This window comes from Lutra lutra, chromosome 4, assembly GCF_902655055.1.
Source record: "Lutra lutra chromosome 4, mLutLut1.2, whole genome shotgun sequence".
NCBI classification, from domain to species: domain Eukaryota; kingdom Metazoa; phylum Chordata; class Mammalia; order Carnivora; family Mustelidae; genus Lutra; species Lutra lutra.
The window spans coordinates 29,115,797-29,132,596 of NC_062281.1; the positions used below are offsets into that span (position 1 = coordinate 29,115,797).

The 16,800-nt window shown below is 40.7% G+C and overlaps 1 protein-coding gene across 1 annotated transcript; it reads left to right on the forward strand.

The window, feature by feature from the left end:
• Nucleotides 1-781: 781 nt before the first annotated feature.
• KCNV1 (potassium voltage-gated channel modifier subfamily V member 1) lies at nt 782-8,415 on the forward strand. Its single transcript, XM_047728771.1, has 4 exons — nt 782-1,148; nt 1,552-2,824; nt 3,749-4,278; nt 7,532-8,415. Exons 2-4 carry the CDS (start codon nt 2,358-2,360, stop codon nt 8,041-8,043), a joined length of 1,509 nt encoding a protein of 502 aa, XP_047584727.1. The 5' UTR covers nt 782-1,148; nt 1,552-2,357; the 3' UTR covers nt 8,044-8,415.
• The last annotated feature ends 8,385 nt before the right edge of the window (nt 8,416-16,800 follow it).

Genomic DNA, 16,800 nt, shown 5'->3' on the forward strand with positions numbered 1-16,800 from the left:
TCTGGTACATGGGGGATGCTCAGTAAACATTTGTTGAAAAATCAGGAAAAATACATCCTTAAACTCCTGCCCTCCTTTAGAAATTTGCAAAAATAGATTAAAAAGTAAATAAAAGCAAACATGCTTTGATTTATTTGAAAGTCACACAAAAGGAGATGTCCCAAGCATTGTGTTTATAACTACAGCCTTTGATAAGTAGTCCTGCGTTTGAATTTGGGCTGTGTGACCCTAAGTAAATCACTTAATTTCTCTGTTTTGCCTCAATATCTTTCTTCTGTAGAATGGGTATGCTGCTACCTCATAGTATTGTTATTATGATTAAATAAGGCACTGAATGAGTAAAAGGCCTACAAAATTTCCTGACATAAAAGTAAGCCCCAAGTGAGCCTTGGGTGTTTTTTTGAAACATGAAATTTTGCTGAGGAAGGCACTGAGGCCCATGAAGTAAATGACAGCTGGAGGTCCCACAGCCATCCGGCAAAGCCAGAACCAAACAGCCCGGTTTCGAGTCAGTTTATGAAAGTTTTTCCCACTGTACTAAGCTCCCTGCTCATCTCTTTATATATGGTCTCTAAAACTACTTGCAAAAAGAAAAAGATGTGTGCTTCACACTTTCTCGCAAAGACTTTTCGAAAAATGCAAGATTCCCAGATGCTTGCTGGAAATATTGAGAAAACCCTGAACCATGCCACACAAAGCAGTTACTATAACTACCCTAATCCTGAGTTTCGCAGACTTATGGAAAATTTATGTTCTTGAGCGTTTGTGAGCACACAGCTCAGGCAAACGGGAATCCAAACAGAAATCCTTGAGGTGTCTTCAGGATGAATATAATATTCAGAGTCACCGAGTGCTTCTCTTCCTCCTCCGGTCTCACCTCCCTCGGCTCGCAGCATTCCCCACAGCTGGTGCTGGAAACCGCGAACTGCTCGCTAGTGCGGGCGGGGGCGGCCGAGGGGCCGAAGCCGGAGGCGGTGGAGATGAGGCGAGTCTGAGCAACCAGCGCAGCGCCGGCGCCGAGCTCAGCCTGGAACACAGTCTTCCCGGACCTGTCAAGTCAGACCTCACGTGCACACCAGGAGATCTAAGCAAGGCAACCTAACCAGCCGCGGCCTCCGAGCGCTGCGCAGATGTGCCGGGAGCGGAAGGTGAGTCACCCCTCCTCCTCCCCACCCCCAACCCCGTGTCCAACAGGTTGGACGGGGCGCAACTCCAAGGGGCCCGGTGGGCACACCTCTAGGCTCACCTGGGCACCGCGCTCGGCTGCTCCCTTTACCGAGTCGGCGTTACTATTTAAACTCCTGCCCCAGCCCACGCCTGTTCTATTCCTTATCTTTTTGCCTTCCCTTCTCCTAAAAGGAGAGCTCCGCTCTGTGCCGGAGAACAAGCCCAGAACGCCTGCTTTCTGGGAAACTTGGGCCGGCAGAAATGGCTAAACCCACGGGCGCAAAGTGCCTCGATACGCGGCGGCAAACGGTGATCCCTAGTCCTTAGTCACTCACTGGGACTTCAGTTAAAAGTCAAAACCAATTATCCTTATTCCTCAACCAGGAGGTCGAAACCAGAGGGAGGGAGGAGAAAATAGAGGGTGAGTGACAATCAGACCTGAATGAGAATGAACGGGAGCAGATGATGTGGCCCCCTCGCCCTGGGCACCCCCCGCCACGTGCTCACGTCCCCAGCGACCATTCCCGGGGAGGCCTCTGAAGCCGCCGCAGGAAAAGACGACGGAGGAAATACAGAGCCTCAAGTTGGAGAGAACTCAGACCCGGCTACCACTTCCCCTGCTTTCTGAACTTTTCCTCTTGGTCTCCTGGGCTGGAGTGAGTCTTACCACCACCCCCGCCCCTGGCCGCGGTTCGTTCCCCTCACAGTCATCCTGTCCTCCTCCCCCACTCTAGACCTCCTACCTCTCCCTCCCCGCCCGCTCCACCCCCTCGGTAGCGAAGCATTGAATCCGTACACCTCCCAGGCAGGGAATCTCCAGCATAAACTTAGTAGGGGTCGGGGCGGGGGGGGGGGGGCGTGAGTCCGGGAAGGGTTTCGGCGCCCGGTAGGGTGCCCCGGGACTGTCCCCGCCTAGACCGCGTCTGAGCTTCCCCCCACCCCCGGCGCGATCCTTCAGCCCCGGCGCCCCGGCCCACGAGCGCTGAGATCCCGCACTCGCCGCGCCCTAGCGGCCACAGGCGGAACCAGCACAGGGGGTGGAGAGTGGAAGGGTGCGCGGGCGGGAGGCACCCCCCTCGGGAGTCAGGGAAATCCCGGCTGCCACCAGGGGCCGTGCCACCACCCTCGCCGGACCGAGGCTTCCGGCGCGCCCCCCAACTTTGTGGCGCCCTCACACAGCGGCGGCGGGGATGGAGCTGCCTCCCCGAGGGCGGGCGCCGCCGGACTCGCCGCTGGACAGCTGCTCCCTGACCTCGCTGGACTCCAGCGTTTTCTGCAGCGAGGGTGAAGGGGAGCCCCTGGCGCTCGGGGACTGCTTCACGGTCAACGTGGGCGGCAGCCGCTTCGTGCTCTCGCAGCAGGCGCTGTCCTGCTTCCCGCACACCCGCCTTGGCAAGCTGGCGGTGGTGGTGGCCTCGTGCCGCCGCCCCGGGGCCCTGACCGCCGTGCCCAGCCCCCTGGAGTTCTGCGATGATGCCAACCCCGTGGACAACGAGTACTTCTTCGACCGCAGCTCGCAAGCATTCCGCTACGTCTTGCACTACTACCGCACCGGCCGCCTGCACGTCATGGAGCAGCTGTGCGCGCTCTCCTTCCTTCAGGAGATCCAGTACTGGGGCATCGACGAGCTCAGCATCGACTCCTGCTGCAGGGACAGGTACCCGAGAGGCGCGCGGTGGCTGGGCGGGGAGGCGGGCGCAGGTGGGGAGAGGGCAGCAGAGGTAAGATAGGAGATTCACACAAGCCTCGCTGGATCCAGGCCTCAGAGTACCTGAGGCCATTTCTGAGCTGTTTAAGGTGGGGTGGCGATGAGGTCTGGAAAGCGTCAGAGCCACCTTTGGACTGGAACTTTCGGAACCTCTTCCTTTTTTGAATGAACGTGTGCCGATTCGTTTTTAAGGTAAAGGAGGTCAGACCTGAAATAAATATTTGATGATGGAATAAATGAGTCAGAAAAGCTGTAATCCAAAAGATGAATGTATAGAGATGGAGGTCTCAGTGGGGAACTTTATCATTTATCAGACCTAGAACACTAACTTTATTTTCTTTTTATTTCTTTATTCTTTTTTGACATTTTTTTATGTTCAGTTAGCCAACATATAATACATCATTTGTTTTTGAAGAACACTAAACTTGGAGGGAGAACTACTTTAAATACAGGAGATAAAAAATTGGTTCCTTGACTGTGAATGTTTGTGGGACTTTAACGATGACTTTGCTGTTATCTGGCTATTAGTGCTAGTTCTTCATGAAGACCTTTCCATTACACGCACACAAAAGCTCCATATGGCAAACTTATGTTCTTGTTACAAGAAAAATGAGTAATAAAATGCATTAAAGTAGATTTGTTGTATATAAATCCTTTTGTATAAACTTGCACCAAGAAAGGGTCATTTTAAAAATAATAATCCTGAATAAATTTTGAGTACTGTGGGAAGGAGACAGCCTGGGTAAAATATGAATGGACATTTCCTGCATTTTACTAACATAGAAAGCATGACCTCACTGCTAAGTTTAATTTTCTTTTGACATCTATATTTTTGAAAAGTTAGATTAATCACCAAGTTGTTTTCTCTAAAAGATACTTCAGAAGAAAGGAGCTGAGTGAAACGTTAGACTTTAAGAAGGACACAGAAGACCAGGAAAGTCAACATGAGAGTGAACAGGACTTCTCCCAAGGACCTTGTCCCACTGTCCGACAGAAGCTCTGGAACATCCTGGAGAAACCTGGATCTTCCACAGCTGCTCGAATCTTTGGGGTCATCTCCATCATCTTTGTGGTGGTGTCCATCGTCAACATGGCCCTGATGTCAGCTGAATTAAGCTGGCTGGACCTGCAGCTGCTGGAAATCCTGGAATACGTGTGTATTAGCTGGTTCACCGGGGAGTTTGTCCTGCGCTTCCTGTGCGTGCGGGACAGGTGCCGCTTCCTGAGAAAGGTGCCGAACATCATAGACCTCCTAGCCATCTTGCCCTTCTACATCACTCTTCTGGTAGAGAGCCTGAGTGGGAGCCAGACGACACAGGAGCTGGAAAATGTGGGGCGCATTGTGCAGGTGTTGAGGCTGCTCAGGGCTCTACGCATGCTAAAGCTGGGCAGACATTCCACAGGTATTCAAATTTCAGTAATGGTTTTTAATTTGCCATTGTTTGTAACCATTAGTGCTTGACTACAGTCCAAGAGAAGTGACTGTGAATTGATACTCTGAATTACCAACTCCCATCCTTTACCCAACCAGGATCTCCAAAAAGGTGTTGGGAAGCAAAATCCTGAAGTTGTTATCAGGTATAGAGAAGATGTCTCTCCCACTCCTCTCCATATGACAGGTGAAAAACAGTTCGACCGCTTGTTAACCTCGATTTTTTTAACCCAGTGCTCGAAAGTTGTACAAAAATTAAAGACACTCTGCCCGTAGAAGGTTCTAGATAAAATATGCATAAACAGCACATAAAGAGATGCATAAATTATTCATGATATATAGGGACATAAGCCACTTTCTCTTCTGTGTCCAAGGAAGGGGTTACCCCACACGTTCCTGGACAAAAAATAAAGTCAGCCTTGTAGGGCTTTCTTTAGCCATGCAGAAAGTGCGATGACCAGGCACTGGTGGCCATCCCGTACTTTTTGAAGAGACAATGGATATATTTGCTTTGGAAGAAAGCTGAAGACACTGATTAAATGCTTTAATGCTTTAGTTAGTATCTAAGAATTTTCTTGTCCGTAAACCTGGATGCATGAGAGAGATGGTAACAGGAATTCCTTAAAATCTAATGAAAATCTAATGAACGCTCTCCCTAGAGAAATCCCCACACAACACTCAGTTAGTTGTGCATGAAAGTTAGAGTCAAGGTCTGGGGTAGTCACACAAATCCATTAAGGATGATTCTTGAGTTCCTGAGGGCAAGAATTCTCAGTGGCCGGTCCTATGGCTGTTGGATGTTCTGGCGTTCCCTTATGTTAGATTTTAATGAAAATAAGAACCCTCTGAAAAGCTTGTTAACAAGCAAATTCTGAGCCCCAATCTGTGAAGAGACAGATTTTAATATTTGGGGGTGGGTTGAGGAGCATACATTTTAACAGGCTCACAAGGGATTTTGGTGGACTCCACTTTAGAAAACACTGGATTAGGAGGATACTGTGTTAAGACAGTACATATTAACACAATACACAAAATACAAGTAATTTAGCTAGGAAGTCCCATTACCACCTTATTTCCTTAAATATATGCCTGACTGGTCACCTAAACGAAGTTGAGGGTCATTGTCTCTCCCTATCCATATAGGGAGAACTTAACTTCAAATGTTTTTTCCCCACATGTCTGAGGTAATTAGGACTTCTCCTAACATAATTTTGGTAGTGTATTTTCTTAGCTAGTCTCACAGAGCAGGGATTTGATAATGGGGTTTCCAACAACTTTTAGAAGTACCACTCTTTGTTTTCTGACACACATAATAGGATGCTTTCTCCTAGTATTTATAAACTCCTTACAAGATTCGATTTAAAAACACCCAGTGAAGACTACCTTTTTTTCCCAAAAAGAAAAGAAAAAGAAAATAATAGTAATTTACACCGTGTCACCTCTTCAAAGTTTGGTTTTTTTTTTTTTAGTTCCAAAGCAGTACAAAGTATTAATAAAACCTTAATTTATTGAAAGGATATGAACGCTTACATAAATATTTGACAATTTTATGTTGTGCATCACATTTAGCAATATATAGACATTGATGACATATTTCCCTATGTATTAACTATAAATACAAGTTGAGAGGTATTCTAGAATAACAGGAGGACAATGGTGGGCCAGAGATCTACAGTGTAAATCCTGGCTGTGTAGCTTTGTAGTAGACATGCCACTTCTCTGTGTCTCAGTCTCCTCATCAGGAAAATGGCATAATAATTGCATCAATCTCATATTGTTTTTTGAGTATTATCTGAGTTAATAGATGTAGCATACAGAAATTCCGACCACTTTGTGTTTCTTTACAAAATTATTTAGAACATTTCATCTTGAAATGAAAACAGTCTTCTAAACACTGCTTTTTCTCATGCTGTCAATATATTTCAGAAATACAATTCAATGCAGACACATCAAGGTCAGTTTCCTAAAAGATATTCTAAAAAAAAAAAAAAATCTTCTTTTGAAGTTAAATGTCAAAATTAATATTCCTTAATTTTTAAAAATAGCTGGTAAATAATTTAAGAATATCTTAAAGTTTTAAGAACAAAATTTAAAAATAATGAGAGCACAAATGGCATTTTATTGCAATTTCAAATACTCGCTAGTGAATAAAAATTAAATGATTCTAAAAGGTATTACTCTGACCTTCAGAGACAGCCTGACCTTCAGGCTGATATGACTTCAAAATTTTTAGCAGTGTTTGTGAAATCTGGTGTCGGGGGAGATGCCATTTTCAAACTCTAGTCCCATTATAGGCTCATCTGACTCTCCTTAGGGCTGAGTTTCTCTGGAGATGGGATTGGACTCTCTTGGGTATCACATAGGAGTAGGGAATGCGGCAATGCCTCATAGAGAGTGAATTTCCTAGTAGCTTCAGTCCCCCATACCTTTTCGCAGTGAAAGAATAATCTGTATTCAGGTCTATCTCTGTACAGGAAAGCAGAAATTCTATGTACTCCAGGGAAATGTTTCCCTATAGCTCTGGTACTATGGGTGTGAATTTCAGTGCATGTCACGGGAGTTCAGGAATCCCTCCTGATAAGCCTTTAAGATGCCCTGTGGACGGTGAACAGACATAGCGTGATCTCATGTCAGTGCGGTCACTGAAACCTAACTTGCTCCTGCCGGTTCACCTTGTTCTTCTGGTGGACACTCTTTACGGCTTCTGGCTTTCAGATAGCAACGCCCTGATTATGTTCAGCTTCGTTAGGAGGGTGAATAAAGCAGACCCATAAAATGTAAGGAGACAGCATTAAACTGTGTGCCAAAGTGATGCATGGAAATGCAGGCCTGGCCAAGTGAGCCCTCCACGTGCACGCAGCAGTGGACTAAAGTGTCATTCCTGTCATCATCCCCTGCCTGCCTTGTAACCTCATATGTCACCTTTTGTGTGTGTTTCTATAGTAGGTGTTTAGTAAATGTATAAGTAGATGAATGAACCTAACTAGATTTCTTTCTATCCTTTGCAATCTGGCCCCACCAACGAGACTATGAGCTCCCTGAAGGAAAAGATTATGATTTATCATCTCGGTATCCCCAGAACATTGCCCAATGCTGGAGACATGTTAGATATGAAATGCATGTTTGTGAGCAGAGAGCCGGGCAGGAGAGGGGAAGAAAGGGAAATGGAAGGTGGCGAGGGGAGGAAGGGGCGCCAGTGACTGACGACAGTTGTTCTATTCCAGGATTACGCTCCCTCGGGATGACAATCACCCAGTGTTACGAAGAAGTCGGCCTACTGCTCCTATTTCTGTCTGTGGGAATTTCTATATTTTCAACTGTGGAATATTTTGCTGAGCAAAGCATTCCTGACACAACCTTCACAAGTGTCCCTTGTGCATGGTGGTGGGCCACAACATCCATGACCACTGTGGGCTACGGGGACATTAGACCAGACACCACCACGGGCAAAATCGTGGCCTTCATGTGTATATTATCAGGAATCCTTGTCTTGGCCTTGCCTATCGCCATTATTAACGACCGCTTCTCCGCTTGCTACTTCACCTTAAAGCTGAAGGAAGCAGCCGTCAGACAGCGGGAAGCTCTGAAGAAACTCACCAAGAATATAGCCACTGATTCCTATATCAGCGTTAACTTGAGGGATGTCTATGCCCGGAGCATCATGGAGATGCTTCGGTTAAAAGGCAGAGAAAGGGCAAGTACTAGGAGCAGTGGGGGCGATGATTTCTGGTTTTGAATTCACTTTCAATTTATGTACAAAAGCTTGTGTACAACTAAACCCAACTGATAAAGTCTTGATATGGATGTCTGTGTACTGTTGAAGAGTCTCTTTTGAGTATCACCCGTGTTAGTTTTTACTGATACATTGCTTGGTCTGCTAGAATAGTTCACGTTCCCCAAACCAAGTGCACACTGAGTCTCACCACTAGTCATTTAACACAACCCAATACAAGGAGGCCAAATGTTTGAATCATCAACTATAAAATAAGAGTGCAATACAAACCATAAAATTTAAAGCTTTAGGTATCACTGATTTTAGAAGTTCTTTGCATCACTAATTTAAGAGAATGGGAGTTAAACTGCGTAGCCCAGAGCAAAGATAAGTGAATATTTATATTATGTTATATTTATGTTATGTTATATTTATGTTATATGTTATATTTATAACATCCTGAACGACTTGGCTATTTAAAGACATTCTCCAAGTAAATAAATCACTCCTTTCTCCATCAGTTAAAACTGTTAAATACAACAATTCTCTTTGCAAGCAAAAATCCTGATTTGACAGCCATAGATGGTGACCCTGTCTTCTCTCTGGTGCAAACCCCTGGTCACAGAGGGACTAAGTTCTGATTCCCATTTTTACTATCAGAGGTGGGAACCCCCAAACTGCTTAGCCAACAGCAAAAGAGGCTGTATAGAGACTTTGAGAACTGTGCCTTCTCATCCTCTCCACTGATTGCATTCCTGTAGCCTAGAGCAGGCGTCTTCTGCATCCCTGGGAAATCAGAGGGTCTTCAAAAATCTCTTTATTGATGTGGTGTTCAAATTATGTCTTTAAAATCACAAATATATAAATGTGAAGTAATGAACATCCTAAATATAGATACCGAAATTATTACATAGTCTTATTTCATAAAATGAGAATGATATGTCGAATGATACCACCGGTTGAACTGGAAGATCTTTTTTTTTTTTTTTTTTAACAAAAAATATTATAGCTCTCTGACTGCTGGGGCATATAGCAAATGTTCAGACTGCATCCGTGATAATGATGAAATTCATGGACATTCTATTATATGATTAAAACCAGCAGTTCTAAACCTGAGAATTAGTTAATGATTTCCGATAGTCTAGTTGAGGAGATTTTAATTTGCATTTTCAGTGTGTTTAATAGTGCCTCCGAAGGGGTGAAATTGGTTCTTGGGGGCAAAAATATCAGTCCTTTTACTCATAAAAAAACAGATACATACATGCAGTACACGAACAGATACAGAGTATATCTATGGTGTTAAAATTTCGTGGGGTGGAAAATTAGAGGAAATATTGCCTAGGAGGCTCTTTGCCAGGGTTAGATGGTGCTAAGAAATACACATTGAGAAATACTGCTTTAATATATGGCTCTACCATAGTTCACCAAGTCTATTTAAAACACCCTATTGTATTATGAACCACAAAAAAGTGGGGAAGGGAGGAAAGGGGGAAGGAAAGAAGGAAGAACAGGAGGGAGAAGGAAGGAAGGGGAAGGGAGGGAGGGAGGAAAGACGAGAGAAGCCATTCAATTATAAGAGACCATCGATTATAAAATGCATCCAGATTTTGGATATGTAAAAATTTTAAATATGCATCTTAAATCAATAAAATATCATATACACTACCTCCGGTTTTCTGGTATGCATGCTTAAGCTCTGAAAACATTTTCAGTGATGTCATGAGTTTCAGATTGTATGCTGAAACATTTTAATCCACTTGGCTTATTTCCACTTCTCCCAAATATTATGAAAGATTTAGGAGATATGAATGGTAATAAAATAAATATTTTCCCTCTTACACAATTCACAGGTGCTGGAATATAGCATAGGGCCACTAATTCTAGTATAAATCCCATCCATAGTCTGAAGATGAAACAGAAGTTAGGTATAGAAGCCAAACTTTCTGTGGCTTCTCTAGAACTCTACCCATTAAGAATAGTTGCTCTGATCCAGGTCTGTGTTCTATACTCATTGTGCATGATGTCATTAATCCCAAAATATCCCTATTAAATAATTATTATTATACTGTTGTAAGTATTAGTTTATTACATTTATTCATTCAACAAATATTTATTTAGGACCCATCTGTGGGGTGGGCACTGGAGATTCTTAAACCAGACTAAGTCCTATTCTCTTATATTTAATATTCTATTTGAGGGTTTGAGGCGAACACAGATGGTAAAACTGAGGTATAAGAAGGTAAAATAACCTGCCTAATTCACACACTCCACATACTGGTGATAGAGTCCGGAATGAACCCCAATCTGCTGGACCCCAAAAAAGATACTCCTAAAAGTCATATTATAGATTTCATTATTCCCACACAGCCTGTGGATAGGGATTCATTTCATAGCCAGGCAAGCCAATTTCTTGTGGACAGAGAAGTTGCCTTAAGAAAAATTTCAGCTTATTCTCAGAGGTGGAATGGTGCTTATAAGGAACAGCTATTGCCATGCTTTATAGCCATTATTAGACAAGAAAAATATCTGTAGAATAATTAATAGCTAGAAAAATGAAAAAACTGTATGTATTCCATAGAGATACATTTTTCTACCATCAAAGATTCTTAACATGTACTTCATAAATGTGATATGTTAGCAGTATATATTTTGTCAAGATGTGGACATTTCAAAAGAAAATTTTAAATACCATTGCTTAGTCAACTTTGCTGTTAGAGAAGGTATCAGCGTACTTATCAGCAATGTACATATAAGCAAGCCAAATTTAATTTAAATAACATGAAATAACTTAATTTTATATCCCATCATTTGAAAAACTAATAATTTTTCACAAATGTAAGAATTATTGCTACAAAACAATGTATTTAATTTGGAAATATAAATAATGGAATTATTGGCTTTCTTTAAGCTTTTTAGAGAACACTAATTAAAACATTTGCGTGCACAGAGGTAATGCTTGAACATCTAAAAGAGCACTTTTAAGAAGTCATTATAGTGTCTCTAGTAAAAGTGTGGCATGATGATCATGTGTTATTGGGTTCTTTTCTTTTATACACAAGGAATTGTTGCATTTATCATTTTAATGCAAATTAGTGTTAAATATAATGTATTAGGTGCATAAAGAAGTAAACTGAGGTAGAAATCTCAGTGCTGTGTTTCAATGTGGAATTCTTATTCTGATTAAAATCTTTGACTAAGCTTTTGCAGAAAATATACATGCTGGCCCAAGTTATCAGAGCAACAGATTATCATTGGGTAAGATTAAGGCTTTGACGAACATTTCCGCTGAAACATTTTGTTAACATGAAAAACCTGCTCTTTTGAAATATTAACCATTAATATCTCTGTCTTATCAGTCCTTCAGTTTAGGTACAAGATACCAGTTACAAATGACGTGTTTTAGGGCTTCCCTTGGTGATTTTCCTTCACAAAGCACCACCACTCCCAAACCTCTTTCCAAGCCATGCTGATACATGAAATAAAATGTCCCATAGGAGGGTTTTACTCATAAACCACACTGGCAATTGCTTATGTGGCATGTCTTTAGGGTTAATGGGAAACGTCCTCACTTGCTTTCTGTTAGAATCACTCCCTTGCTTATCCCCTCAACTCCCCTTGCCGCGCTCTTCCTAGTGTGGAATCAGTAAGACTCAAATCCTAATTAGATCCGATCTTTTGCCTCCATGGGCCTGCCCCCACAGAGCTGATCACGAGGACAGAAAAAAAACCAACGTATGCAGACTGCTTTCATTTTTACATTCTTGCCTACAACTCCAAATGGGTTCTTAATGCTGCTAAGCAATCATACTGCAATTTTTGAATGTATTCACTCTCTAGATAAATATAGACCTCCAACACCTCCTTTTCATTGCACTTTCACTCAGAAAATAGAATTGAATTTTCCACAAGGGCCGACACCCACATTTATCCACCTACCTCCACCTGTGCCTGTTCACTCTGCCTTTCCTCCTATTATGTGGATTGAACTGTCCATCCTCTCCCTCCTCTCCAGCTTTAGGACATGGCTTCAGAGAGCCTAGCCCTTCTTCCTACTACACCATCAATTTTCCCCCTTGCTATTGGGTCATTTCTATCAACATATAAGCATGATTAATTTTTCCCATCTTAAAAACAAAAACAAAAAACAAACAAACAAATGAATTTTTTATAACTCCTAGAATCTATGTCACCCTCTAGGAAACACCCCTCTCCCAAGTCTCTTTTATGGTAAAACTCCTTGACAGCACTTTGACACTCCAATTCTATATTCACTAATTTTTCCTCATTCTTTCTTGAAGATCCACTCAAATCAGCCTCCCTCCCCTACATATCCTAAAACTGTTCTCACGGTCAGCAATTCCCCATCATTGCTAAATTCAATCATTCATTCTCAGAATTCATGTTGCTTGATCCATCAGCAGCATTTTACAAGATTATCTACTTCCTTGAAGAACCTTCTTCACTTGACTTCCTCCCCGTTGCATTCTCTTGATTTCCCCCAACCTGTGGCTCGCTCATCTTTTCTGGTTGAGGTGTTCCATCAGCCCTTAATCCCCAGACCTCTTCTCCTCTCTATTCACATTGCTTATCCTGTTTCATGGCTTAAATATCACTGATAGTCAACTCCCAAATTTCTACCTCCAGACTAACCCTCTCGTCTCAATTCCTGCATCTTCAGATTTGTGTACGTTACTGCCTGTTCAGTATCTGTACCTGAATGTCCAATACATATCTCCTGATTACCACATCCACCACCAAATTATTTATATTTTCTCCAAACTCTATGTTAATTCAAGTCCTCTGAGAAGCAGATGCCAAAATGGGTGATTATTGTAATACTGATGACATCTAAGACATTTACTCAGGGGTGGGGGAAGGCCTGTGAAGGATAAGCAGGAGTCTAGAGAAGCTGGAAAGAACTTTCAGACCATGATGCAAATCTGACACCTGTGAAGAGGAGGTAGTGAGGCGGCTTGTGTTAAAAAAAAAAAAAGTCTCTGATAATAGCCCAGTTCTGAGAAAATGTCAACCAACGATGGAAAGTTGTGAGCAAAAGTAGCCCATCTCTTTTAGAAAGGGCCCCACAGTCAGAAGGCAACAGCTCAGGCTGTCAGTCAACCATGTTCCATTCAGGAGGAGACCTGAGCCATGGGTTTTTATGGCAACCAACGTCAAGCCCTGCAACTGTCCAGGTCGGCTTCTCCACGCATGTTCAGAAGCAGCCCCTCCATGAATCCCATGCAACTCTTCTTCTGAGGGAAATTTTAGAAAAAGGAGTTGGTGGGTGACCAGAGCCTTCACTGCTGCAGCTGGTCTCAGAATAGCAGCTAGTCGTCATCCTCTACCTCCTCCACTATCCATAGCACCCCATCACAGCACATTATTTACCCCACTGGACCCTCGCATCCTAAGAGTTATAAAGAGAAATCTCATCTGCTTGTGCTCTTCTCTACCTCAGAGGAATATTTTATATCTGACAAAACACTTTTATCATTTTGTGTACTGACGTGCACTACAGCTAGTTATGCTGCACAGAATTTTTATTGCTCTGCTACTTACTTCTATTCTTGAACAAAGAAATAGCACTAATAAAGTGATATTTTAGGGAAAATTTTCAAAATTATTTAAATCCTGTTTTATTCGTTTCTGACCATCACACTCAGTATGATACTATTTTAATAGGGCTTGAATAATATTCCAATGACTCAGAAAAATATTTTCGTGTTTATGTATTAACTTATGCAAAACCATTGATGTAGATAAACACATTTCACTTTCAACAACATGAAGCAACTAAATGTGAAGTAACAGGGAGAATAGGTTAACTTTTGGATTTCCTTTTCATGTTCTAAGTTGAATGACATTTCTTCCAATTATATGCCATTTATTATGCCTTCTCTAGAAGGTCTATAGTTTAAGGGGTTTTATAATTAAAAGAAAATAATGGTGATATATGGATTTTCTACATTATTCTATTGTTCAGTACTCAAGTTATTTCCAAAGAAATAATAATTGAACAAAAGAAGTTTTGACAAGTTTGGTGCATGTGCACGCACACACACACACACACACACACAGAAAGACAGAGGGAGAGAGAGAAATAAAAATTTAGGGTAATAAGTGAGATTTTGAAATTATGGGTGTATTTGGACATGTAACAATAATCACCTCGATACTTCACAATGGGTATGTAGATAGAATTTCAATCATCTATCTAAGTAAGAAAACCCAATCCTCTTTCAAAAGTAATTTCAGTTTCTGCAAACCAGGACAATTTTCCTGAAACCATGTCTTTATACACGTCTTTGCTGTAAAACCAATGTTTTATCTTAAAAAAGTCTATAATTATTATTGTCAACTAATTCTAAATGGTACACGTGAAAATAAAAGACAGTTACAGTTGCTATGGAAACTATACTTTGTAGGAAATTCATTTCAACAAGCCTTGCTCCCAAAGTTAAAAAAGAAAACAAAAAACAAACAAAAGCTCTTCATATACAGTAGTACCACCTTGACCACAAGTCATCAGGAAAAGAAGAAAGAATAAATGAATGAAAATATAAAAATAAAACCATTCTTCTACCTTTAGCTGTACTTATAGCTTCTTTCCTTACATGAGCTAATTATCTTTAAGAATTCAGAGGAAAGAAAATAACTACTCTCTGCAAAAACCACAAGGCAAAATGGTGGGATTTCTTTTTTAACTTTAAAGAAAGAATATTTAATATTCTATTATTATATTATATATTGTATTACATTAATTTTCATAAATGTATTATCACTGGTTGTTTGACAGATTATTAGTTCTCTTCAACTATCTCTTTTTAGTTATATAGCCTATACCTTTTTCACACAGACTAATAAAATGTGCTAACTGAAACAAACCAATTTGTTTGATTCCACATCCTCAATGCACGGACAAAGAGCTCCTATCTCGCCACTTGGCAATCATCTTATTATCTTATAAATAAATCTTCAGAGAAATTTTAGCAAATATACTTGATAGGTCAAGTAGCAAAATGATCTTTCTCATCCATTTCCAACAATTATTTTCTAGAACTGTTTTTCAGAGCACAGAACAAGAGTTGTTCTTTTTTTTTTTTTTAAGATTTTATTTATTTATTTGAGTGAGAGAGCGCAGAGTAAGAAAGCATGAAGGGAGGGAGGACAGTAAAGGAAGAGAGAGAAGCAGGCTCCCCACTGAACAGGGAGCCCAAAGTGGGACTAATTCCAGGACCTTGAGATCGTGACCTGAGCCGAAGGCAGACGCTTAACGGGCTGAGCCACTCAGGCATCCCTGAACAAGAGTTTTTCGTTTAATCCCTATGACATCCTTTTAAGGACATTGCATATATGCAGAGGGAGGTACTAGTTACCTGATATTTACATGAACAGGAAAATTTATGATCTAGAAACAAAAAAGTATTGTGATACAATTTGTCCAATCCCTATCAGAATTGGCAAGAACAATATAATAGTCTTTGTCTTCCCTCTTTCAAATTTCAAAGACTGGTAGATTTGTGGATCAAAGAATGTGTTATGAAAGAAAACACACATCTTGAAGTCAAATAAAAGTAATTTTCTTAAAACAAATATTATAGCCATTTTTGTTACTTGTGTCGTATTTCTCTGTGTTATCATTTTAATACCAAAACCACATCTCTATTAGAAGTAATTACATGGCTCTTAGATTTAGAACAAAGTTTACTGTTTTATCATACAGAATGTGTTATTTTTTTTTAACTGCAGATCAAAAACAGTGAATGGATGATGAAATGAATGGAGTTGGGACCACTATTTTTTTAATGAAGGGGTTGGACTAGAATGGAATGGAGATAGAATGGAAGAGAGCGGAATGGGAAGGGATGAAATATAAAACAACACAGTATAGAATATATTAAAGCACATCTCCTGAGTCCCGAGGAAGAACTAGACACATCTCAAAAAAGCACCGCACCAGATTGTTACAGTGGGGAAGGGACACGGGCAGAATGCACCCACTGGAAACACCCACGCATGGGCTAGAAAATGATGACTTAATTTTATTTCTTGATTTTGTGGTGTCTGATTTTGTCTGTCATTATAACTGGCACATTAAGATTTTACAATTTAATTTTGTATTACCATAATTTACAGTGGTTTGTGAACAAGGAGAAGCAATTTTTCCCTGCTAGTGGTAAAATCATATATTCCAAAGAGGTTTTTGTTATGAACTTTCTGTGCATTTTTTGAAAGGTTATTGGTAGTATGACAGTCTCTTAGTTGATGGTGACAGTAATATCTCAATTAAATCAAAACAAATTATCTGTAAAAAGATTGCTTTATCATGTTAAAAAATGATAATGTGAAAATTATAAGAAATTATAAGAAATGTTTAAGATCTAATTCTGGAACTTAAAGACTAAGTAGTGACAATGTTTGAAACAAATTACCTCTGTACCTCAACAAACTCATATTTCATTTGAACTTTATGCTTTAAAAAAATTGATGACAAATTTAGAAAATAATTTTATTACATGTACAAATCTCAAGAAAAATAACAGATTTCGATATATTAATTTTAATGATGTCCCAGAAAACGATAGATTTAAAACTTTGAAAGTGAAAAAATAATAACATAATAAATAATAAATAATAACATAACAAACTGACTTGTCAAAATGTCCCTGCAATATTTTCAAAGAAAAGAATTAATTTATCTATATAATTCCCTCATTCCTATGACTGCTAATCTGAAAGGCATTTATACTTTATTTAGTTCATAATTTGGGACAAAAAAGA

Coding starts and splice junctions, on each gene's coding strand:
- KCNV1 (XM_047728771.1), top strand. CDS start 2,358: ATGGAGCTGCCTCCCCGAGGGCGGGCGCCGCCGGACTCGCCGCTGGAC. Junction 2,825..3,748: donor GACTCCTGCTGCAGGGACAG/GTACCCGAGAGG, acceptor TTTCTCTAAAAG/ATACTTCAGAAGAAAGGAGC. Junction 4,279..7,531: donor GCTGGGCAGACATTCCACAG/GTATTCAAATTT, acceptor GTTCTATTCCAG/GATTACGCTCCCTCGGGATG.